Source organism: Ixodes scapularis, unplaced genomic scaffold (assembly GCF_016920785.2).
Source record: "Ixodes scapularis isolate PalLabHiFi unplaced genomic scaffold, ASM1692078v2 PGA_scaffold8__174_contigs__length_109621045, whole genome shotgun sequence".
Taxonomy (NCBI): domain Eukaryota; kingdom Metazoa; phylum Arthropoda; class Arachnida; order Ixodida; family Ixodidae; genus Ixodes; species Ixodes scapularis.
The window spans coordinates 94,884,042-94,908,924 of NW_024609883.1; the positions used below are offsets into that span (position 1 = coordinate 94,884,042).

The 24,883-nt window shown below is 48.9% G+C and overlaps 1 protein-coding gene across 1 annotated transcript in view; it reads left to right on the plus strand.

The window, feature by feature from the left end:
• Nucleotides 1-24,668, plus strand: part of LOC120840402 — a 32,846-nt gene extending 8,178 nt beyond the window's left edge. The window contains exons 2-4 of the mRNA XM_040210914.1: nt 338-429; nt 13,659-13,754; nt 24,615-24,668. Of these exons, the coding sequence (XP_040066848.1) occupies nt 338-429; nt 13,659-13,754; nt 24,615-24,668 (242 nt within the window). The remainder of the gene's footprint in view (nt 1-337; nt 430-13,658; nt 13,755-24,614) is intronic.
• The last annotated feature ends 215 nt before the right edge of the window (nt 24,669-24,883 follow it).

The window sequence follows — 24,883 nt, forward strand, 5'->3', positions numbered from 1 at the left end:
AAAAAACTACAAAGTGCACAGATTAGCGAGGGCTTCCTTGATATAAAATAGTGTCAGTAATATTGGTGATTGAAGCAGGACTGTAGCAACTAATAAATGTTTATACACTTCTAATAAAACAAATAAGGCAATAGTTTTGTTAACGTATTTAATGAAAAATACACATGATATTAGATGAGCCTCTTTTAATTGGGATGTGAACTGGGAAGCTGAAAAGAACACAAAAATAAAAAAGAAAACAAAAATAAAATTGTTTGCGTTTTGGATTGAAATGAGCTGTTGATATGAACCAGCGAACTAGTACCCTCATTCACTAACTTTTTTTTTTTTTTTTCAGGGGAAACTTTTATTTTTATCACCCATATTTCCAACGAATGCGAGGGCCTTCTCTTAGAAGGCGGACATAGTGAATGCCATAAGAGAGGATCTGTGAGTCTTTGTCGGCATAGAAAACAATCAAATACAAAGTAGATTTTTTTTTTTAGATGATCCAAAGTGATTTTCTTACTTTTACAAAAAAAAAATACTAGTTGTTGTAAGTTTCTGCAGGTTTGTTTTCTCTGTTGTTAAAGCAGAGGATGTCCGTTGGACCGTGAATCGTCGTGTTTATTGCCGAGTACGTCAGCGCGTTTTCTCGTCGGCCAGGCAAAAAAGAAAAAAAACAAAAACGAAAAGGTTGGTGCTGTCGTATCAAACAAATTCACCTGGAGATGCCCACACTACTGTAATAGGTACATTCCTGAGAAGGGGGAGCTGCAAAAAGAAAGAAGACCAGGCCCTCCCCCAGCGTCTTGGGGGTTTGGAGGCCGGCTTATATAACATTCGGGGAATGGACGCGCCCGGGGTAGGTGGTTTGGATAAGCCCGGAGATGGGTTGCTTTAATGATCACTCCCACGGATGTGCCAGCAGCAGATTCACCAATGGGAGGGGGGGGGGGGGAGGGGGAGGGGAGACACCACTCTCTTTGAGGAATGCGGCCTCACCCCAATCTGGGAAGCCGCCACCATGGCGGTCCGCACGGCATGCACGTAGGGAAGGGCGGTTAACTTTTTACCGCGGTTAAATTTAACCAGCTTAGAGCAAACGGGCCCAGAGGGAGAAACGAAGTTTCTGCTGTAATAGCAACCTTCATTTGTAGGTATAAATGTCCGGTTTGGTTGTTGGTTGTTCCAGCGATTTCGACAGTAGCGGGTGACGTGACCAGCCATACTTCAGATGAAACAAATGGGTCGGTTGTGGGAGGTCCTCCACGTTGCGGGATTTCGTTGGTGGGATGACTTGAAGCGAGGCGTCGCAGTTGAAGATTAACATGCGCTGCATTCGGGTGTATGTGGCTGTTGATCAAGGGCTGGTCGAAGTCTTGAGCGCGGCGAGCCGCAGAAGTTCTCAGTTTCTTTCCTAACAGTTTTAACGGCTGGGACACTTAACTCGTTGGTCGATGAGTGTTGAGACCGGGAAACATCGTCAGTGGGCATAATCGCCTCCAGTTCTAGGCGGACGATTTTAGTAATGCTCTTCGTGTTAGTGTCAGCGTCTTCATAAGATGATTTTGTTAGGGTGTTTGGCAAACGGTTGAATTTGTCCGCTATCATGCGAGTCTTCGCAGTTTCGAACCTGCGGCACTCTTTCAGGACGTCGTCGACAGTCGGGCAATCCTTAATGACAAGTAGCTGAAAAGCACCGTCTGCGGTGCCTTTGAGGATGTGTTCTATCTGTTCGATTTCTGGCATTTCACGGTTAGCTTTCTGGCACAGAGATAGGACGTCTTGTATGTAGGTCACATATTACTCGGTCGGTGTTTGAACCCTGGATGCCAGCTTTCGCTTGGCCGAGAGCTTGCGACCAGTTGGACGTCCGAAAAGGTCTTGAAGCTTGGCTTCTTCTTGTGTTTCAAACCATGTTCGGGCGGTATCCTGCAAATAGAATGGGGTATTCGCTAGCTTGATCATGTCATCTCAGCGGTTATGAACACTTAGTCTTTCGTAAAAGTAGATCCAGTTTTCGACCTTCTGGTCGCCTGTGCCGGTGAAAAGGTCAGGATCTCGCGGTTGGGTGATAACCAGTGAAGACTGCGACGGTGCTGGAGTGCCTTTGGATGGTCTTCCGGAACTGGAAGTCACGTCGGTTGGTGGTTGGCGACGTTTTCTTTCTGTATCCAGGTCGGGAGCCGATCCGCACCTCCGCCAAAGAATGTTACGGTGAAAGATAGTTCAATTGGAGACTAGGAAGGTTTGCAAGAGAAGGATGAAGTGGGTGCTTCGACCTTGAGGGATCGGGAAATCGGGGCACTTCTTTCTCGAGAATATAAAGCGCCAAAAAAAAAACGACAGGACAAAGAGGAGAGTAAACAAGACAAGGCGCACTCGCAACTAACGTTTATTTAAAAGAAAAATAACACATAATATATAGGCTGTTAGAAACGCCTATTCATCAGATCAATCGATACAACCCCTTGATAAATTTGCACTCTTTCCCTGAGAGGGCAAGGGAAGGTTCAATAACGAATTCGTCTCCCTTTTCCCTAATCCCAAACGCCTCGTGCACTTCTCGGCATATTTTTTTTTTTTTTTATATTTCGCCAGAACTTTTACATCATGCAGAACTGGCGAGCACGGGCAACGACTACATTGAACAGCGAGATGACCAGACGGGCTTGCTCTCATAGCTGCCGCATGTTCCCGTGCACGAACATTGAAACATCAACCCTTCTGGCCGATGTATACGGAGCCGCAACTCAGCGGCATTTCGTACACCACCCCGACGGCATACTCAGCATATTTGGTTCGGTGTTTTATGCATCAATGCTCCATATCTGGCAGGGGCTTATTGAATCTGCGGCACAAGCGTCCCATTTTTTTTCCGGGGCTGAAAATAGTACGGGTACTCTAAACCGTTGTGCAACTTTCTTTAAGTTGCACAACGGTTTAGAGTTTAGAGTTGTGTTGTTGTTAGGCTTCAGGCCTAACAACAACACAACGAGTTGTTGTTAGGCCTGAAGCCTAACAACAACTCGGCTGGCGACTTGCCCTCTTTCATAGGGGTAGATCTGTAACGACACAAGAACCTGAAAATACGATCTTGCAACGAGCCTTCCCTGTTCTTCTTTAGCCCCTCCTTGATCGTGCGTACTGCCCGTTCGGCTAACCCGTTCGACTGAGGGTGGTAGGGCGCAGTGGTGAAATGACGTATATGGTTCCCTTGTAAAAATCGTGCCATCGCTGCACTTGAAAATTGCGGCCCATTATCGGAAACCACTGTTCGTGGCACTCCGAAACGCGCAAACAGTTCTCGGAGCACTCCAATGGTAGTCTCGGCCGAAGCTGTTTTGAGTGGTGTGGCTTCAATCCACTTTGTTTCCGAGTCCACTAGTACTAGAACCATGTACCCTTCCAGTGGCCCCGCGAAGTCCAAGTGCAAACGGGACCACCGTTGGTGGGTCTCCGGCCACTTGGAAGGAACCTGTGCCGCGGGCATCGTCCAACACTGTATACATGTCGAGCAGTTATTTACCAGCTTTTCGATATCTTTGTCTAGACCAGGATACCAATAGAGGGAGCGAGCCAGACGCTTCATCGCAGTCATTCCCGGGTGGGTATCATGCAGTTCCGTCAGCATGAACGCTCGCGCAGCTTCCGGTAGAACTACGCGATGCCCCCAGTAAACCAGGTCGTGGCTCACTGTGAGCTCATACCTGCGGCTGAAGTACGGTAGGAACTGGTGCTGCTCCGGGCGCAGGTGCGACGGCCATCCGGCGTAAATCCAGGCTTTTACTTGGCGAAGCAGGCTGTCCCGCGTAGTCATGGTGGCCATCTGCTGGGCGGACATAGGTTGGTCGTCCCACCCCCGCGTGTACAGCACATATTCAGAGAGCACTTCACTGCTGCCCTCCTCCTGCGCCGGCAACGGGAGACGACTAAGAGCGTCTGCATTCCCATTGTGGTCTCCTTTTCGGTACTCGAGATCGTACTGGTAGGCTGCGAGTAGTAACGCCCAACGCTGTACTCTAGCCGCCGCCATTTGTGGAATTGCTCTTTCAGGATGGAACAGCGCCGTCAGCGGCTTGTGGTCTGTGACGAGCGTAAAGCGGTTGCCGAACAGGTAATCTCGAAACTTGGTAACTCCAAAAACCAGCGCCAACGCCTCCTTCTCGAGCTGTGAATAATTACGCTCTGCCTTCGTCAGCGTTCTCGACCGGAACGCTATGGGGTAGTCTTTCCCATGCATGCGATGTGACAACACTGCACCCAAGCTGTCTGGCGACGCGTCGCATTCTAGCCGTAACTGTTGCCGGGGGTTGTAGTGAACCAGGAACTTAGCTTCGGCCATAGCCTGCTTAGTCTTCCGGAAAGCCCTTTCCTGATCCCCGTCCCACTGCCATTGCGCTCCTTTTGCCAATAATCTATACAAAGGGGCCAAGGTGGTTGACAAGTTGGGCAAAAATTTGGCGTAATAGGTGACAAACCCCAGAAAAGACTTGAGCTGGCTTACCGAGGTCGGTCTTGGAGCTTCGGTCACTGCCTCGAGGTTGGTCCGCTCCGGATGAAGACCTTGGGCATCGATTCTGTGGCCCAAAAAGGACACTTGCTTCTCCCGGATACGGCACTTGGCTCGGTTTAACTTCAGGCCGTTTTCCCGTAGCCGCTGCAGCACCTGCCGGAGTGTCGACGTGTCGTGTTTCTTTTCTGCGATGACGATGTCATCCAAGTAGACTTGCACCCTTGGGAGCCCTTGCAGGAGGGACTCAATGCGCCGTTGAAACAGAGCCGGTGCGGACGCAATGCCGAATGCCAGACGATTGTAACAGTACAATCCTTGGTGCGTGTTCAGCACAGTCATCTTTCGAGCCTCTTCGTCAAGAGGAAGCTGATTGTACGCGTTGCGTAAGTCCAGCGTGGTGAAGATTTCCCCCCCATATAACGCCGCAAAAATGTCGTCAATTTTGGGCAAGGGGTATCGCTCCAGGTGTGTAGCTGGATTTACCGTCAACTTAAAATCCCCGCACAGTCGTATCTCGCCGTTTTTCTTTGCCACCGGAACAACAGGTGTAGCCCATTCCGACACGCTGACCGGCGAGAGCACGCCGTCCTTCTCCAGGCGGTTGATTTCCGCCGACACCTTGTCGCGAAGCGCGTAGGGCACCGGCCTCGCCTTACAAAAACGGGGTCGCGCATCTTCCTTCCTGTACAGCTTTACTGGTGGGCCCTGGCAGCACCCCAGCTTCTCTTCAAAAACGTCTGCAAATTCTTCCAGTAGGTCCTGCCCCTCTGCGCCGGCCTGCACCATGTTCACCCCAAGCGGTGCCCCAGTTTCTAGAAGCGGTGCCCCTGCGTCGTAAAACGCCCGCAGCGTATTCCTACCGCAAAGCAGCGGCCCAGGGCAGTTCACCACAATCAACGAGCTGCGCACCTGCGTCTCTCCGTACTGTACACTCATGGTGATCTTGCCGACAACGGGCAGCGGCCCCAGGAAGCACGACAAGCGTAGGGGGGTCGTTTCCAGGGCCGGCCACCGTTTACGGTGTCTTTTGAAAGCGCTCTCGGGAATTACGCTGACTGGGGAGCCCGTATCCAGAATCATTCGCAGCTTCCTGCCTTCCCATAGCAAATCCCGCTCTATCGGCGGCGTCGTGTCTTTGTTGGCTGTACTGTGAGCCACCAGGGCGTGAAGCATTTCCTCGCCACTCTCTTCCTCGGTGTTGATGTCCGCCAGCGCGTACGCACCTGGCTGGCTGGGCCGACTGTACTTGCACACCCTCGCCAGATGTTCCTTGGTGCCGCACCTGTGGCATGTGGTCTTGCGGTGCCGGCAGTCGTCCTCGGAGTGGTTCGCGTCGCACCTCCAGCACCAGGCGCGTCGATTCGCACCGCTGGTTTCTTGTCTTGGGGGCCTCCGGTTTTCTTGTCTTGGGGGCCTCCGCCGACCTTGGACGAAATGCGTACCGCCAGCTGAGTCCTGGGGGGCCGTTCCCATTGCCCTGACGTTGTTATCGGCCATCTCAGACGCGATTACGAATTCCTCCGCCTCTTCCCGGCTCAACTTTTTACGCGTCAGCAAAACCCGTCGCGCTTCGTCATCCCGTATGCCGCAGACGATTCGGTCTCGCAGCATCCGGTCCAGGGTGTCGCCGAACTTGCAATGCTTCGCGAGCCGCCGCAACTCTGCCACGAAGTCTTGTACTTTCTCCCCCTCTTCCTGTTTCCGCACGAAGAACGAGTAGCTAGCTGCAATCTCGTTGGCTTGCGGGTCGTAGTGTTCTTCTAGGTAGCCAACCACGTCTGCGTAGGACAGGCTGTTGATGGACGCCGATTGACAGCGGCCTTGCAGAATTCGGACCACGTTGTCACTTAGGGAAGACACCAGCAACGCGCGACGTTTCGCCGCGTCCGTGATACCGTGACCCTCGAAGTACGCCTCCAACCGGACCCGGTATGTGCCCCAGGTGCCTGCCGTCTCGTCGAACGGCGGCGGGCGTGCCGCCATATCGGTTTACCCTCGTCGCCACTGAAACGTCGACCAGACTCGCCGTGGCCGGGACATGGAAACGTTGTTTATTGGCAAGCGCTTTCTTTTTACCTCCCGCGCCGGTGACGTATGTCCGGCACGGGCATGCGCTGGAACGCGCCGCTCCTGGCTGCGGTGACGCAGCCGTACGGCGATACAGCAGAATGCTTAGGTATGTTGAATAAACCTGAGACTGGGGCAGAAGTGAACATGCAAGTCGAAGGGACAGGACGACGTCTCAAACTCAGCTACCAGTTTTATCTAGTCCCACTCCTTACATAGCCCATAATCAGCCACCACCAACACAAAGGGGCAACGTCTAACCTATTCAAATGCCAAAGCCTCCAATCGGCCACCACCAACACAAAGGGACAACCTCTAAAAAGTCCAAACGCCAAACCCTCCAATACACAAAGTAGTACTATGGGCGGCCTTCATGCCGATTCACAAAGATAACTCTACAAACTCCCCCAAAATGTAACAAAAGGATCAGTACCTATTCTATTCTAACAACAATTAAAAAAATGTCCTCTCCACAAAAAAAAAACCTTTTATGCCAGCGATGAAGGGATGACACACACTGAACCTAAAACAGGGAAAAGGTGCACAGATCCCAATAAAAAGAAAAAAAAAACATTATATTTTTAAAAAGATTTTGGAATTTTTACCGAACTGTAACGAAACCTGACTTATGCAATTACCTAGATATTTTATCCACACCGTCTCCCTTACTGGTCTTTTTGCATCATTCCTCTACTTGTGAATGATTTCTGTCTCCGACCAAATCGCAGTGCAGTTGTTGCATTCGTGGACATGTTTTGCGATCATTGAGTTCGGTGCACCGTTCTTCACGTTTATTTTGTGTTCACTTAATCTGTTGTCGATGTATCGTGATGTCTGTCCTACATACTTAAACCCGCATTCCAGTGGTATATCATACAGAACACCATTCCCGCAATTTACCGATTTTTCTCGATGGTTCTTTTTGCAGTCATTCGCACCTGTGTGAAATGGCGTCAATATACTGAGTTTAAAATCCGAGCTGAAGGCAGTGTCTACTCCAAACCTTTTCGCACAAGCCTTCAAGTTGTGCGAAATTTCATGAAAATATGGGATCACAGCAAATCTGCTTCTTTCACCTTGTTCCTTTTCTCTCCTTCCTTTGATAACCATTTCTAACTGCCGTTTGATAAAACTGTCTTTATACCCTACACTGATCAACCTTTTGCACTGTCTTTTAAGCGAATCCATTATAAAATTAACAAACGATATGTCTAGCGCGTTTCTGATCAACGACTTTACAACCCCAGCTTTTACGGTCTTCCAATGACAGCTAATCCTTGGCAACACCGGTTTAAAATTTTCTTTTTCATATTCCCAACATATCCTTTGATTCACATAAATACGTAAGTCTAGAAACTCTAGGGCCCCTCTATCCGGTTTTTCCGCGGTAAACGTCAATTTCGGAGCCACTGATCTTATCTCGCGTTCTAGACTGCCTGTTAGATCATCCGTTACCGTGCATACTAGGATGTCGCGAACATATCTTCTTACTAACACCATACCCGGAGACTTCTGCCGCAGTTTATCATCCATTGCTTGGTCCAAGGAGTTTAAGTAAACTTCCACTAAAATCGGTGCGACCAGCGAACCTATACGAACACCGTCTTTTTTAACGTACTTATTTCCTTCGTATTCGATTACCGTCGACTTCAGATAAACCTCGAGGATCGTTAGGAAACTCTCTACCAATTTACCTGAACCTGCTTGGAACTTTACGAGGTTCAAATCTAATGCCTCTCTCACTCTCTGCATCAACTGAGTTGTTTTTTCTAGGAAGTAATAAAGGTCCTTAAAGACCATACTTTTCCAACATGTCGATCAGTTCATTTGAATTTCTTAGAGACAATGATCTCTCGAAGCATGCATAGATCAACCCTCGCTGGAGAAACTTTGAAACTACGTTCTGGCAAGTTCCATTCTCATTAATGACCGCACGAAGAGGCATTTCAAGTTTATGGTCCTTTAGAAAGAACTTGATACATAATGTCGAATTTGTAGCACTCGTGATACTTTTTGCTACATTATTGAAGTCGTCTTCAATGAAGACTTCACAAATGTTTCTTCTCAATTTTTCTACATTGCCGGTCCAATCAGAAAACGAAGATTCCATTGCAACTTCCGTTTTTCTTTTCCTTGAATAGTGCCATTGGCAAGACGGCGAATTTTCCGGACTTATCTGTTTCCAAGAGTTTTAAGGACTTCGTTTCTAACCCTTCCCAACCACGTTAACTTCTCTGAAATTTCGTTTTTCCTTCTGGTGCGCATTCATTCATTCACCAGCTCGCCTACACCCTTACTATATTATATCAATGCTTATGTGTAGTTTTTTGTTTGTCTCTGCTGTATTGAAGGATCGCCCGCAGTGGCCTCTCCTACAAGCTCAACAGGTGCATGTCGGTGTTCAGGATGTCGTTCACTACATTCATCGACTCAGTTGCCCTTTCGGTAACGGTGCGTGGCAGCTAGGCGACCTGTGCCGCGTGGATGCTTTCGGCATTTTCTCTGTATTTGTCTTATACAATCCCCTCCATGGCCTCCTGTGCGTCAGACTTTTCTTGCCCCTTAAACGGTGTCGTCGTCACGTGCTGGAAGGACACGGGACACGCTTCAAGCTATGTATTGACTCTGGTGGCTCGTAGCGCCTTTTGCGGTCTATCCTAAGGTGAAATATAGTACAAATAAAGAGACAGGAAACACGTGGTTCCCACATTGTTCAAAAACGTTTTCTAACAAAAACTTAAGTTATGTGTGAAACCCCGCAACGTGTTAGGTAACGTACACAATACAACTACCTTAGTGACACATCGCATCAAATACAGGGTCAATTAAGAAAAAAATGCATCCTTCCCAAAGGTCCGGTAAGCTGTCTGAGGAAGAACTGGAACCGGTTTGTCGTATGCGAAGAAAGATTCGTGTATCAGATCCCGTTGACGTGTGGCAGTAAATATGTAGGCCATACAAAAAGGTGTCTTAATGAGAAATTACGCGAACATAACCAGAACGTGAGCAGCCATAAATATTGCCATCTGTCGATGCATTGTCATGAGTGCGGATGCAAACATGTGTTCACTACATGCACGCGTGCATGTAGTGATAACCAGCATGCATAAAAATGAAACGGTAAATGAAATTATTGAAACGTACTAAACCAAACGTTTCGATAATGAATGCATCAGCGTGGCTTCAATTGATATAACAAATAAAGATAACCAGATCTTGCGATCAGCACCGGGGTAGAGGACTGGTTGAGTGACGTTATAGCGTCGAGTATATATTCGCGCGGAGTTCCAAAAATTATACAGTTGACGTTAGCGGATTGTTTTGTGTTTTCTTGCCACTTGTCTCTATATGAGCAATAATATTTTCAAAAATAAAAATACATGGCACTCGTTTTTATAACCTTGTTTCTACTGGTGTCAGCTGGCACGAGCAGTTCGACATGGTTAAACAGTCTAATCACTCTATAAAGTAAAACTTGTGTGAATTTGTTATGTCCACGAGCGGTTTCAAAAGCGACAAGTTATTATCGACAAAACGTGGAAGGCAGCGACTGTTTAAAAAAAAACGACACATCCAGAGCAGCGAGAAAGTAACGCGATTTTTTTTTATCTCTGTACCGAGTAACGTATGGCACTCACCAAGCCTTCGGGAACACGCGAACAGTGTCTTATCTTATATGGTAATATTATTCTGACGGCAGCTGTAGAAGTACTTCATAACGTAGAGCTCAATGAAAAAGTTAAAGGGCCCGTTGGCTCGAAATCGCTAACCACGGTTAAGTTAGCCGCAGTACCTAGGAGAGGGATTTTAAAATCACGTGACTGGATCGGTAGGGAATTGGGGAAACATGGCGGTGCTCCGGTGAGTGAGCGCCGCTCGCTTTGGAACTAATATGTCGTTCTAGCTGCAATATTGGGCGCTTTAGTCCGCAATGAATGGTGCAGGAGGCTTTCGCTTTGCCTTACCTCTCTTATATCGCAAAGCATAAGCAATCACCTCACCGCATTTTTTAGACAGTCTTTCGATTCTGGCCATTCCTAAGCCTAAATGAACGCGATAAATGTCGGCATGGCAACGTCTTTGGAAAGTGGATTGCCTTGACTCAATCGGCCGACTATTGATAGCATACAAAGGTTGTGTTACAAATCAATCTTACTTAAATGGATTCGAGTTACTCCGGCGGATCGTGTCACGTGACAACACAGATTGAAAAGCGCTGGACGCGAGTAGGTTTTGGGACGCCAAGGTAAAAACCCTTACCCTGGAGTAAGATGGAATAAATTTTGGAACATGGCCAAAAGCAGACAGCGTCCCAAGCACCCAGGTGCATGCTACGAGAGTAGTTACACGCGTTGCACGTGCTGGCGTCTGCAATAGCAATTGTTCTAAAGCAAAAAGTCTCAAACCAATTTTGCCTTGCACGCGCGTTTGTTAAAGCCGTATTACGATTATTTACTTCGAATCTTTTATAAGAGGAAGGCCAGCGCGCACGGACCGTAAAATTACGCTTTGCGCGTTCTCCTCGATGCTTGAGTAATTTACTAATAGGTCTATATTCACTAAGACCGAATTACATGGTTTTCAATTTATGATGGTGTTATATAGTTCTTACATGCTGGCCAACCATGCTGCCGGTGTACCGCCCGCCTTTAACTGCTCATTTCTTCCTCATCGTTTTTAGGACTGAACCTCGTCGTCCTCTTTTGAACTTGGAAGTAAATTTCAACGAGGGTACAGTGACGAGGGGTTTGTGTGCTATTAGTACTCGGCCGATTAAGTCAAGGCAATCCACTTTCCAAAGCCGTTGCCATGCAGACAGTTGTCGCGTTCATTTAGGCTTAGGAATGGCCAGAATCAAAAGACTCTCTAAAAAATGCGGCCGGGGCACCGTCGTGTTTCCCCGCATCCCTACCGAGCCCACCAGTAACGTGATTTTAAAATGCCTCTCCTAGGTACTGCGGCTAACTTTAGCCGCTGTTAGCGCTTTCCAGCAAACGGGCCCAGGAGGGAAAGCCGTTCGCTCAAGGTCAAAATCGTGGCTTTACTGTGACCAAAGCTAGCGGTTCTTTCCAGCCGGCGGATCTATACTCCATTTCACCTTATGTCGTACCGCAGAGAAGGCTAGAAGCGCGAGCACATGGCGTTGGGAGCTGCTCTTAACGCACAAGAGCTTGTGCCGCCGAGATGTGCCCTAGAGCAAGCTGCTCGCGCTTGTAGCCTTTCCTGCGGTACATCATAAGGTGAAACAGAGTATATACTCCTCGTTACCTTTTAGCACGAAGAGGCACATGTGCCTGTCGAAAGTATCAGTTATTGAAATATCCCATTAGTATTTAAAGTTTCTACTGAATGAGCCATATATAAACCGGTGATTTCGGTAGTCACCTGTATACACCGTAAGTGAGTGGGGCTAAAAGCGTGGATTGTTTCACAGATAAAATTGGTGTGTTTTCTCCCCGCTGCGAGAAAACAGTCTACTCAAAAAACAATTTAAAGAAAAACGTACTTACCCCGCGAGAAAAGGTTATCCACGCGGCGCTTATTTGCGTTCTATGTAAAAGTGGACAGCATATCCAATCGGCGACAACGAGCATCAACTTGCGACGAACAACTGCGTAAGACACCGTACAAACTAGAGCCAGCCTGCACGAAAAACGCATTTCTCGGACACCATAATCGTCTTCAACGCGGCGACGAGAGGACTGGCAAAAAACTAACACCACCAAAATGGGGTCAGCTATTTATGCGGGAAAAGTTCACCTGCCAAAGAAGGGTGGGTAAGTGTGAGAGAGAGGGAGGAAGCGGTGCGCTTTCAGGTTCGCTTTTGTAGCTCGACGAAGTCTTCGCTCGACGAAGTATTCGCTTTTGTTATCTTAAAACGCGCGCAAACAACGTAAAAAGAAAAAAAAATTGCCCTTGTCTACTTACTTTTTCTTATATATTGGCCGTAATATCAGGGCGTTCCATTTTGCTCGGCTAGCTCCAGTTTTGAATTCTCTCTACCTATCGAGGAAGGCAGCTACTAGAACTCCCTAATGCTAGAATGATACAACCACACACGCACGCACATTTATATATTTAACGTTTGATAGATTCTTAAAACACTCGCTAGTGTAACGCGCAACAACCCAACGCTCGGAGTTGGTAATAACGTAATCTCACAAGGGTACGCCAGCGGCGCTGTCGATTTTAGCCTTCCCAGTGTTGCTCGTTTGGCCACGGTGGCGCTGATGATCAACCGACGGTGGCGCTTTCCGGAACCCTCCCCAGAGCCTATATGGGGCGAGTTTGGCCAGTTTATGATCTGGCCGCCGTTACCCCCCTCCTCCTCCTCCCCTCCCCCCCCCCCCCCCCCCCCCCCCCTTTCCTGAGTGAGCCGATCAGTCCGCAGCGCAGAGCGAGAGGCGTGAGCGCATGCGCGTAAACTCTCGGCAGCTCCAAGCTGAGCGGGGAGGGCCGCCATTTCCCCTCCTTCGCCCGGTGAAATGCATGGGATGGACATCCAAATTTCGTTTCTTTCCTTTTATTTGGCAGGCTATTGCAAGAAAATATTATTGTGTATTCCTCGGTGGCTTAAAAATCTAGCGAATAAAGTTTCTCCAGGTTTGTACGCAAACTTTTATTCAGGTGAAAAATAAATAAGCCCGTAGCAGATGATGAGTAGCCTCAACAGTGCTCTGCGCCCGTAGCGCGTTGCGTCAAAATGGCGCTCGTCTCTTCTTTGCACTCTCCTTCCTCTCTCGCACCTTCGGCGCTCTTCTCGGTTTCCTTCACTTTTCTCCTCTACCGCGTCTTCGTCGCCACACTCACTGGCCAGACTCTCCCCGTACACGAATCTGACCCGCAGACATCAGTAGCGCCCCCTCAACAACAGTACCGAAAGCTGCCGCTGTGTTCAGGATAGAAAACAGCTGCAGTCAGCGTTGCGCTAGAGCTAGATCCCGTTGTTGCAACAAGATTTACGTAAGCGACACCAGTTAATGCACTTTGTATTTTCGCTTTTGTCACAAGTTCAGCACATTGAAGATTTATTTTTTACTTACATATATCTGCGACAGGTTTTTATTTGTGACATTATGTCTATATATTTCAGAAATACGTTGGCTATGATCCAAAAAACTGCACCGTTGTATGCGATAATGAAGAACGGCCGAGGTTGCCAGAAGGGGTTTGCTCGGTCGGTACAGTGGTAAGTCATCAGGAAAGCTTTTTGCTGTCTGGACGCTTCTTTTTCTAACAGGTGCCTTTGAAGCGACACCCCGTGGCCATTTTATATAAAAATAAACTTGTTTATAATTAAGTTTTACTTTTTTGAGGGCAGCCTGGATGGCAGATCAGTATCAAACTTTTCTGGAAATGTCATGTGTTTGGCACTAGCCGAGGCAAAACTGATTGGTTCTCTCTAAATATGAGCATTAGCTACACGCGAACTATATTTTAACATCTGACAGACCATATTTATTTCTTCCGGGCTCACAAGTTAAATTACACCCCGTTTTTTTTTTCTGTTTCTGCAGATGAACTCATTCTTTTTATCTCAGTATACAGCCGGTGCGGAGATAGTATAGAAACTATTTACATGTTTAGCTACTTTTAAACTTCGATGCCATATATTGACGACACCACAAACAACTCTTATATTATACCTATATCCCAATATTCACGGCCTCTACAAAAAGCTCAGCAGCTAGCAGAATGAATCTTACCAACGTACCCTGAACCCAATATTAAGGTCACAATTCCTAAAGCCTCTCAGTTTCTAGAATGTCAAAATGACCCTCACGTCACAGACTGGTAGGCCAATATTAAGTGACAATTGCCAGGTGTAGTACCGTCTGTTTTTAAGACTATTGTTGAAGCGAATTTCTTCTCAGAAGTCACGTCATGTCCTGCCAAGTGGTTTGCTAGAATAGGCCTGTTTCTCTCGGCCAAGGGGGAGGGAGTGCGTCCTTAAGACGCGACCATGTAATGCTTGCATCAAGGATAATGCAGCACTGCAACATTTGATCATGCACGAGCTACGGTTGTTTATAAGCGTGAGTCAATATCTTATTATGCGCGGTACCAGCTCGTTCAAAAAAAAAAAAATTGTGCTCTCGTTATTTTATCAAAATGATAAGAATTATTCTCTTATAGTTTTTTTGCCCTTGTTGATTCTCTATAATTGATATTCACCAATGTAAATTTCACAGATTACTCTCCACGATCATAGTGAGGAAGCCTATTGTCGCACAACTGAAAATGCGACAGTAAAGTATCTGATGTGCTTAATAAAGGCGCTGCCCAGACTCGAGAGCTAGACTTAATATTGTCACGGGTGGTGACCAAAAAACAATAAATAAACAGAAAGAAATAAACGTTTAATGTGGCGAACTTGTGCCAAAAATAAAAGGGTACAAAAGATAATAACGGAGCGTCGCGGGCGTCGAAGTCGGCGTGGCAGCAGAGTCGAACGCTGGGCGAAAACTGACTGCAGATCAGCACGCGGAGTCCCTTATGTACGCGCGTTGGGTTCTGGAACAATCGGCCTAGATTGTTCGGCGACTGGAACATTCAGAACTCGATCTGACGAGAATGTTCTCGAACTCACGAGAACGCAATGAAAGAACAAATAAAAGAGCATTCCACTGACTGGAATCGAACCCAGACTTTCTGCACGACAGTCAAGCACGGTAACCACTCGGCCACGCGCGCGGTCGCTCGCTGACGAGCGTGGCATTACTCCCCCCTTTAAAAAGGCATCGTCTCGATGCCACGTAAAAGGCAACAAAACAGAGCGAAACAAACAAAAAAATGGGAACATACGGAGGCTCGCGAAACACAATCCTATCAAGCGGTGCACAAGATCACAGTTCGCAGTCTTATCGCGCGTGGTACGGCTTGAGGCGCACGACGTGGACGACTTCCGGTCGTGGAGCGCGGCGTGATGAAGTCCGTGTTCCGTCGGGCATCACCTCGTAGTTCAGATCCCCGAGTCGACGAAGTACGTACTTTGTAGGGTCCGAAGTAGCGCTTTAGGAGTTTCTCACTGAGACCACGGCGGCGGATCGGTGTCCACACCCACACCCTGTCTCCGGGCTGGAAGTGGACGTCCCGACGACGAAGGTTGTAGCGGCCAGTGTCGACACGTTGTTGGGCTTGAATACGGTGTCTGGCGAGCTGGCGGACTTCTTCTGCCCGTTGGGCAACCACCTGGGCGTCGTCGCTTCCGTCGAGAGCCGGTTCGTGGGGTAACATCGCGTCCAGCATTGTCGTTACTTTACGACCATGAACCAGTTGGAAGGGTGTCACCCCGGTGGTCTCTTGCACGGCCGTGTTGTAGGCAAATGTGATGTACGGCAACACCTCGTCCCATGTCTTGTGCTCCACGTCGACGTACATGGAGATCATGTCGGCGATGGTCTTGTTGAGTCTCTCCGTCAGCCCGTTGGTCTGCGGGTGGTACGCCGTTGTGCGCCGATGGCTGGTGTGGCTGAGACGAAAGATTTCTTGCGTCAGCTGGGCCATGAACGATGATCCACGGTCTGAGATCAAAACTTCGGGAGCGCCGTGCCGGAGGACGATGGATTTGATAAAGAACTTGGCGACTTCCACAGCAGTCCCTACAGGAAGGGCTTTCGTTTCGGCGTACCGTGTGAGATAATCTGTGGCGACAATAATCCATCTGTTTCCTTGCGTCAATGGTGGGAAAGGACCAAGTAGATCCATTCCGATCTGCTGGAACGGTACGGTCGGGGGAGCGATCGGATGCAGGAGACCTGCCGGCTTCGTCGGCGGTTTCTTGCGTCGCTGGCACTCGTGGCAGGACCGTGTGTAGAAGTGAACGGTCTTCGGCAGCTTGGGCCAGTAATACCTTTCACGAATTCGGGCCAGCGTACGGCTGTAACCAAGGTGTCCGGACGTCGGGTCGTCGTGACAGGCTTGGAAGATCTCCGCTCTAAGGTCGGTGGGGATTACCAGCAGCCATGGTGTGCTGTTGTCTCCGAAGTTCTCCTTGTAAAGTACACCTTGTCGGAGGACGAAAGTCGGCAGGGCTCTCGAGAAGACACGGGGGACAGTACCCCCTCGTCCCTCGAGGTGCTCGATTAGCGCGCGCAACTCAGGATCGTCTCTTTGACGTCGTGACATTTCGTCGGTGTTCAATGCACCTAGGAAGCGCTCGTCGTCTTCGTCGTTGCTGCTGCCGGAAGGTGTTTGGATGGGGGCTCTGGACAGGCAGTCGGCGTCGCTGTGCTTGCGGCCTGACTTGTAGACCACAGTCATGTTGAACTCTTGTAGTCGTAGACTCCATCGAGCGAGGCGCCCTGAGGGGTCCTTGAGGTTCGCAAGCCAGCAGAGCGAGTGGTGGTCCGTGACTACACAAAACGGGCTCCCGTACAAATACGGACGAGACTTCGTGATTGCCCAGACGACAGCAAGGCATTCTTTTTCAGTCGTGGAGTAATATTTCTCCGCCTTGGACAGTGTCCGACTTGCGTAGGCGATAACTCGCTCGGTGCCGTCTTGCACTTGAACCAGTACCGCGCCAAGTCCAGCGTTACTTGCGTCCGTGTGAATTTCGGTTTCCGCATCTTGATCGAAATGTCCTAGAACAGGAGGAGTCTGCAGTCGTCGCTTCAGCTCGTCGAATGCCTGCTGCTGCTTCTCGGCCCATTCGAACTTCTCGGCGTCCTTTGTGAGGTTTGTGAGTGGTGCGGAAATCCTTGCAAAATCCCGGATGAACCGCCGATAGTAGGCACATAGTCCAAGAAACCTTCGCACGGCCTTCTTGTCTGTCGGTACTGGAAATGCTGCGACGGCGCGAGTCTTCTCTGGGTCGGGGCGAACGCCTTCGTTACTAACCACGTGACCTAGAAACTTCAGTTCGTCATAGGCGAACCGATACTTTGACGGCTTCAGGGTGAGTCCGGCGGTCCGTATGGCTTGGAGAACTGCTCGGAGTCGTCGCAAGTGCTCGTCGAAGTCGCTGGAAAACACAACGACGTCATCGAGGTAGACGAGACAGCTCTGCCACTTCAGTCCTGCCAGTACGGTGTCCATGACACGCTGGAAAGTTGCTGGAGCCGTGCACAGTCCGACGAGCATCACCTTGAACTCGTACAGCCCATCTGGCGTGACGAAAGCTGTTTTCTCTCGGTCCCGTTCGTCGACCTCGATCTGCCAGTAGCCGCTCTTCAGGTCCATGGGTGAAAAGTATCGGGAGTGGCGCAGGCGGTCTAACTTGTCGTCGATGCGGGGGAGTGGATAGACGTCTTTCTTCGTCACTGCGTTCAGCTGCCGGTAGTCCACGCAGAACCTAAGCGTTCCGTCCTTCTTCTTAACCAGTACAACTGGAGGGGCCCACGGACTGCTTGAGAGTTGGATTGTGTCGTCATTCAGCATCTCTTGCACTTGCTCCTGGATCACCTCCCTTTCTTGAACGGAGACTCTGTACGGCGATCGATGCACAGGGCGCGCGCCGTCCTCGGTAACGATGCGGTGCTCCGCAATGGTGGTTTGGCGCACCCTCGACGACGTCGCGAAGCAGTCACTGTATTCGGCGAGAAGGTCACTTAGCTGCCGTCGTTTCGGGCGTGGAAGCTTGCGGTCAATGTCGAGCTGCGCTGGCGCCGTAATGTGTTGCTGAGGTGGGAATGATTCTTCAGCAATCGCGGCGATTTCGGCGGAGTTCTGAATTCCCTCGACGTGGCCTACAGCGGCACCTTTCGTGAGGTGCTTCGCCTCTTGTCGAAAGTTTGTCACGAAGACCACGGTGCGCCCATCCTGAAGTTCAGCCACTCCTCTTGCGACGCCTATTCCTCTTTCTAGGAGTAATTGAAGGTTGCCTTCAAGAACAACTTCGCCGCAGGTAGCTACATCGGCCACTACGGGTACGACAACACTTGATCGCGGCAGCAGGTTCACGTGGTCGGCAGCGACTCGGACGGCGGCTGACGCTGTTTGAGGTTTCTCTGAAGACGGAACGGGCTTGCCCAGCGTCAATCTGTTCTCACCAAGGTCGATGACGGCGCCGTATTCACACAGAAAGTCCATGCCGTGAATAACGTCTCTGGAACAGTCTTGTAGAACGATGAACTTCACAGGGCACGTTTCACCGCGGATCTCGACGCGAGCAGTGCATCTCCCGATGGGTGTGATGAGGTGCCCTCCGGCGGTTCGTATTTGAGGTCCATCCCACGGCGTCGTGACTTTTCGAAGGCGGCGGGAGAGCCACCCACTCAAAGCTGAGTAGTCTGCTCCGGTGTCCACGATTGCAGATGCTTCGTGGCCGTCGATGACGACGTTTAGGTTATTGGACACCACTGCAGCAGCGTCGTTTTGGTCTCTGGTAGCGTTCGAGTGGGGGCCCCCCGACGTTCGTGGAGGATCTTGGCGTCGGTCGTCTTCGGCAACTCCACCTCCAGGGGTTGCCGCGCCTAGCTTCCCCGGCGAGGATCGAGGGGGACAGGCTTTCACATCGTGGTCGGTGCACCGGCGAAGCTGGACGTCGCGGTGACGGCGACCGGAACTCTCGGCGGGACGCAGGCTCGGGGGACTGAGGTCGTCGCAGGTACCCGTCGATCTCGATAGGGCGTTCACCATGACGGGGGCGCGGGTCGTTCGGGTGGAACCCGCGTAGCCCGAGTCGTCGGTATGGGCATCGGCGGTAGGTGCGGTCCGCTTCCCCGCAATGGAAGCACAGAGGGCGTCGGTCGGGCGTTCGCCACACGTCGGTCTTGCGGGGTGCGCGAGGCTCCGGGCAGGCGTACTGGACAAGGTCGTCGTGGCGTCGGTCGTGCTGCGGCGCAGGAGACTGACGTCGGGGCGGCGTAACATAGGTGCGACGAGGAGGCGGTGGCCGTCGGGCCACTGCGGCGTAACTCAACGTCGATGGTTCAGGAGCAGTGCTGACGAGAACCTCAGGCTGCAGCGCTTGCTGGACTCCTTCCCTGACAATCTCGGCGATTGAGGGCGAAGCTGGGCTTGCGGCGGCTGGTAGAAGTTTCTTGATCTCTTCCCGGACGACGTCTCGGATCATCTCGCGGGTGTCCGTGGTGTTGCAGCCGGAAGGCGAGAAGGAACCGACGCCGGGAACTCGGTGATAGTGGGTGGCTCGTGCTTGAAGGGCGCGTTCGATGTTGGTGGCCTCCGTCATGAAGCCTTCGACGGTGGTAGGCGGGCTCCGGACAAGACCACCGAAAATGTTTTCCTTGACGCCACGCATCAAGACTCTGAGCTTCTTTGCTTCGGATGCTTCGGGATCGGCGCGGTTGCTCAGTCGCAGGACATCTTTTACGAAGCTAACGACGCTCTCGTTAGGGCCTTGAATCCTCGCTTGAAGAAGCTCTTCCGCGCGTTCTCTTCGTTGCTGGTTCGTGAACGTTCTTCGCAACTGAGCCTTGAGTTGCTCCCAGGAAGTGATCGAAGCTTCGTGGTTCTCGAACCAGTTCCGGGCGGTGGCTTCCAAGGCGAAGTAAGCGTTTTGCAGACACTGTTTCGGTGTCCACCCGTTATGACGGGCCACTCGTTCGTACTGTTGGACCCAGTCGTCGATGTCTTCGTGGCTTTCGCCGTGGAAGGGAGCCGGTGTCCGAGGAGCGACGGGTAGGTAGACGACGGCAGGAGCGGCGGAGGCCTGCGACTGGTTGTCCATCGTCGTCTTCTTCGGTTTGGGTTTGTCCAGGAGCAAACCGTACTCCGGATCCTCTCCCTTGGTGTGGCGGCTGGTCCGAGTTTCAGGTTCCGCGCTGAGTGGTCTTCTCAGCGAGCTCGGAGTCGGGCTTGCACTGCGGGTCCTGAGAGGGGAACGCTGCACGGGCATGCGGTACCCCGCACCTCCACCAAAATGTCACGGGTGGTGACCAATAAACAATAAATAAACAGAAAGAAATAAACGTTTAATGTGGCGAACTTGTGCCAAAAATAAAAGGGTACAAACGATAATAACGGAGCGTCGCGGGCGTCGAAGTCGGCGTAGCAGCAGAGTCGAACGCTGGGCGAAAACTGACTGCAGATCAGCACGCGGAGTCCCTTAGGTACGCGCGTTGGGTTCTGGAACAATCGGCCTAGATTGTTCGGCGACTGGAACATTCAGAACTCGATCTGACGAGAATGTTCTCGAACTCACGAGAACGCAATGAAAGAACAAGTAAAAGAGCATTCCACTGACTGGAATCGAACCCAGGCTTTCTGCACGACAGTCAAGCACGGTAACCACTTGGCCACGCGCGCGGCCGCTCGCTGACGAGCGTGGCAATATAAAGCACAATTTCACTTTTAATATCTGCAGGAAAGGTGATTGTAGTTTTATTGAACTTAGAAGCAATATTTAACAAAAAAAAATATTAGCAGTAGTAGCCACTACAATAGCATGTAAAGGGTTCGTGCAATGATATTTGCAAAACATCAGAAATAAAGTAACATCTAAGGAGAGAACACGCGTATCTATGGTAAGATATGTTGTCAGTGTTCTCTTTTTTATTTATGTTTAATTATTTCTGAAGTTCTTACGCTATCCCCAATGCGCTCAATTCCAAAGGACGGTATTTGGGTTGGAACCTTTCCCCATTTACGCAAGCTTAGTGGCCCATGTGCTACCCTAGCTACACTCGCCATTCGGCGCCACTGACAAACAAGCGTCTTGGTCGCGGTGTTATAAACCCCCTTTCAAAGTCACGTGTCGATTGTTAGACGGTCGGAACCACTGAGCAGTGACGAAGCAACGGACAGCGCTGAACATGCAAACCTAAAACTAAAAGACACACAAGCACAAATACCGAGACTAAAACCGCAAGGTCACGATGCATACCTTGTTCTTGATTGGTTTAGCCGACTGTCACATGCTCCCTGGCGCTCAACGAGCGCTGTGACTTTGCGCTTTTATCACTGCGTGTTAGTAACAATGTTATGCCAAATGCAAGAGAAGTGTTTAACATAAAATACTAGATAGCCACTTAAAATTTATTTATAGTAGCATTCAAGTTAATTTTACTGAGAACCATCTTGAGTAGAGTACAAATACTTTGAAAGGTAACTGAATCATAACCATAGTTTTGTTTAACCCGAGACTGGGGTATTTCGGAAAAGGGACGAGAAGAAAAGAGGCCACAAGGAGGCGACGTCTCAAACACAGCTCAGTCTATATTTCTACAAGTTTTATGAGCTGTGTTTGAGACGTCGCCTCCTTGTGGCCTCTTTTCTTCTCGTCCCTTTTCCGAAATACCCCAGTCTCGGGTTAAACAAAACTATGGTTAACTTCCACCAGCTCGCCTGCACCCTTACAATTTTTTAACTGAATCATTTTCGCAGACACTTAGGAAGCACGTTGCGAGCTGGTAATGTAGGAATAAAAAAGTAAAACCGGGGTACTCTAGTTGTGAAGACTTCGCTGAAAATCACAATGTGCCGTGAGCTTTATGATTTTCAAAACGAGCTTTGGCTGCTGGAATTGAAGGTTACTTTTTAATAATTCAAGATATGCAACTACTGGCTGCAAAATATTTTAGGGACAAATGGGACTGAAGTATTGTAGAAATAAAGACTGCAGTTCTTTAGTTTGGCGGCCGTCTCGGCTCATGACGCACTCCGCAATAAGTTCTTAATATGCCTTGCCGCGATTCGGGAGTCCTAACATATAGTTCGGCATTGCATACCCCTGACAGCCGAAGTAGAAGTTTTTCAGGCAGTCAGTCTTTCGAATGAGAACGTGAGTGAACGACATACGTGCACGCCCAGGGAAAACAACAACTCGAGGACGGCGGCATCGGTCGCTGATCAACAACCAAGGGCGAGTACTTAGTTGTCCCAGTCAAGGGCGAGGAGGAACACCTGTACCATTAAAATTGCAAACAAAATTTAAAAACATAAAAAATATATCTAGAAGGAAACACCGCTAACGCGGGAGTGTGTCAACAAAACCGCTTCCAAAATCCACATCCTTGCCCCTCTTCCGCACCAGCTCAAACAATTGTTGATGCACAAAGATCAGGATTTCATAATCAGAATAGTTTAGAAACAACTAGCTCCACCCTGTGGAAAATTCGGTTCGAGAACTCCGAGGATGAAACAATTCGCGCATTTGGAAGGAAGTTATTAAACAGGTGAAATGGTTAACAAATACGGAAATGTGTGTGATTGTCCTTTTGTCGTCCGTCTGTCTCAGGTTTAGAATCATGTGTGATAGAAAAACGTTTTTAGCGAGCTTGGGAGCAAAATTTAGACCACAAGAGGCGCTCAAAAGGCCTTCTTGGGGAGGCGCAATCAAGGTCACTGCAGTTCATAAAGCCAGCAGGGTGCGACTTCCTTGCCCAAGAGAGTGCCTGCGGTTGCTTGAATACGTGCTCACGCGTTTTTATACCAAAACCTTCTGAACCGGCGCTTTCCGAGAATGGTTAATTAGGGACTTATCGCAGACCGTTTTCTCCCATCCGCTACGCTCCCCGCAACGAAGACGCCACTACTGCGCATGCGCGGCGCTAACCGAGCATGCAGAGTCCCGTATATTGTAACGGGTTATGGAGAACGTTGCGGGACAGCGGAAACAATCTACGAAAGCTCCCTATTGTGATCGCACCAAGTGTTGGCCTCCCAAACTTACGCTCAAGAATTTTCAGAGAAAAATTGGGGTTTTGGTGTAAAATCCGGATGGGGACGTCACTAGCACTTTTTTAGGCCCAAGCGTAAAGTGCCATTCAAAAACAACTTGAAAAGAAAGGGGGACAAGAGGAAACATAGAGGCGGACGTACTTAGGGGTATCCATTTGGTCTTTTCTTGTCATTTGCAGACCGCTTTTTGCTCGTGTCTTGTTTCCTGTTCAGTGTTCGGTTGCTTTTCTCCAAGTTTACAATCGCCAATAGCTTTTTAAAAGCTATTGGCGAGTGGTCCCGAGGAAATGCCACTTCTGTTTCCTTTGAAATTTCGAACTATACTGGCAAAAGCGGTTTGCCTTTTAAGTTTTAGCTCGTCAAGTTTCCTTCCGGACAACGGGTAATGGTACCCGAATTTTATTTATTCTGCTTACAAATTCTAGAAATTGGGAACATAGCAAAAATAATCTGCGAGTTTCAGAGAATTGGGAACCTAACAAAAACCTACTCCGATAAACACCGAATTTTCAGCAAAAAAGAAACTCCAAAAAACATGCTCCGAATTTTCCTAGAAATAAACTCCGAAAACAAGAAATCCTACTTATGAGGAAGATATTCAAATGCAAATCATAGTTTAAACACGAGCACTGTGCCTTATACTCAACACAGACTCGTGAAAATCAATGCTTTGACAAGTATTGAGGTGGTGACTCACGTCAAATCACTACAGTGACGGGAGCAGCCAGACCCTATAAGAAAATTTTACACACTTGTAATTGCCTACTACCGGAAAGGCTAAATACCGGTTTTTGAGCCTCTTGTGACTGAACAGCCTCCGCTGCTGCGCAGATGATTACGAGCAGTCACAAGAGGCTTAAGATTTGGATGTGGGGCAGTCGGTCGTATTCATACGCAAGTATGAACCAGTCTTAACAATGTGTGGAATTCAGCGCGTGACCCGTGCTTTTTCAACACCAGCGTATGACTATGTTAAATACAGGCGGCATATAATCCACTTCAGATCACATAGCTGCATGTTCTGTACTTCGGTTGAAAGGATAAACACCTTTGTTTTTTCTCTAATTTTTTTTCTCTGACTGTCATTACGTTGACAAAAAACAACCTATTTTTTGTACGTAATGAACACAAGAATTAATCTATTTGGTGAATATAAAAATAATATTGGCACCGCCCTTTTAATATGACAGTTCAGAAGCTAAAAAGATTGACTTTAGTGAGAGTACTGAAACAAACATTTCTCTCGCCTTTCTAACCTTAGGTTTCACTGAAATAATTTAATCACATTTGTAAAAAGCACATTTAAAGGCGTATTTCAAGGTGGATATTTTTATAGCATATTTTATTACGTATAAAGTGCTGCTCAATTACAAACACTTCTATTATAAAAAGGAAGTTGTATTATAAGGGTGATATCTGTGTTGTGATTGTTGTAAAAGCAGTGGCGCATTTTCTTTTTTTACAGGACTGCGATTCAGAACATGTGAAACAAAAGCTTAGAGATTGGGCGTATATGTAAAGGAGTAGCATATAAAACATTTTTTTGACAATTTTGGGCCCTTTTTGTGCAAAGAAATAATTTTGGTTACGGTGACTGTTCAATAAAAAGTAACGTGCGTCGTTCCTCTACATCTGTAATTGATAAAAAAAACGTACACAATCTTAATCGTGTTGACAAAAACCAGGGAGCTCGGAATGTGTGTCGCACAGACCTCACATACTTTTCTACGAACT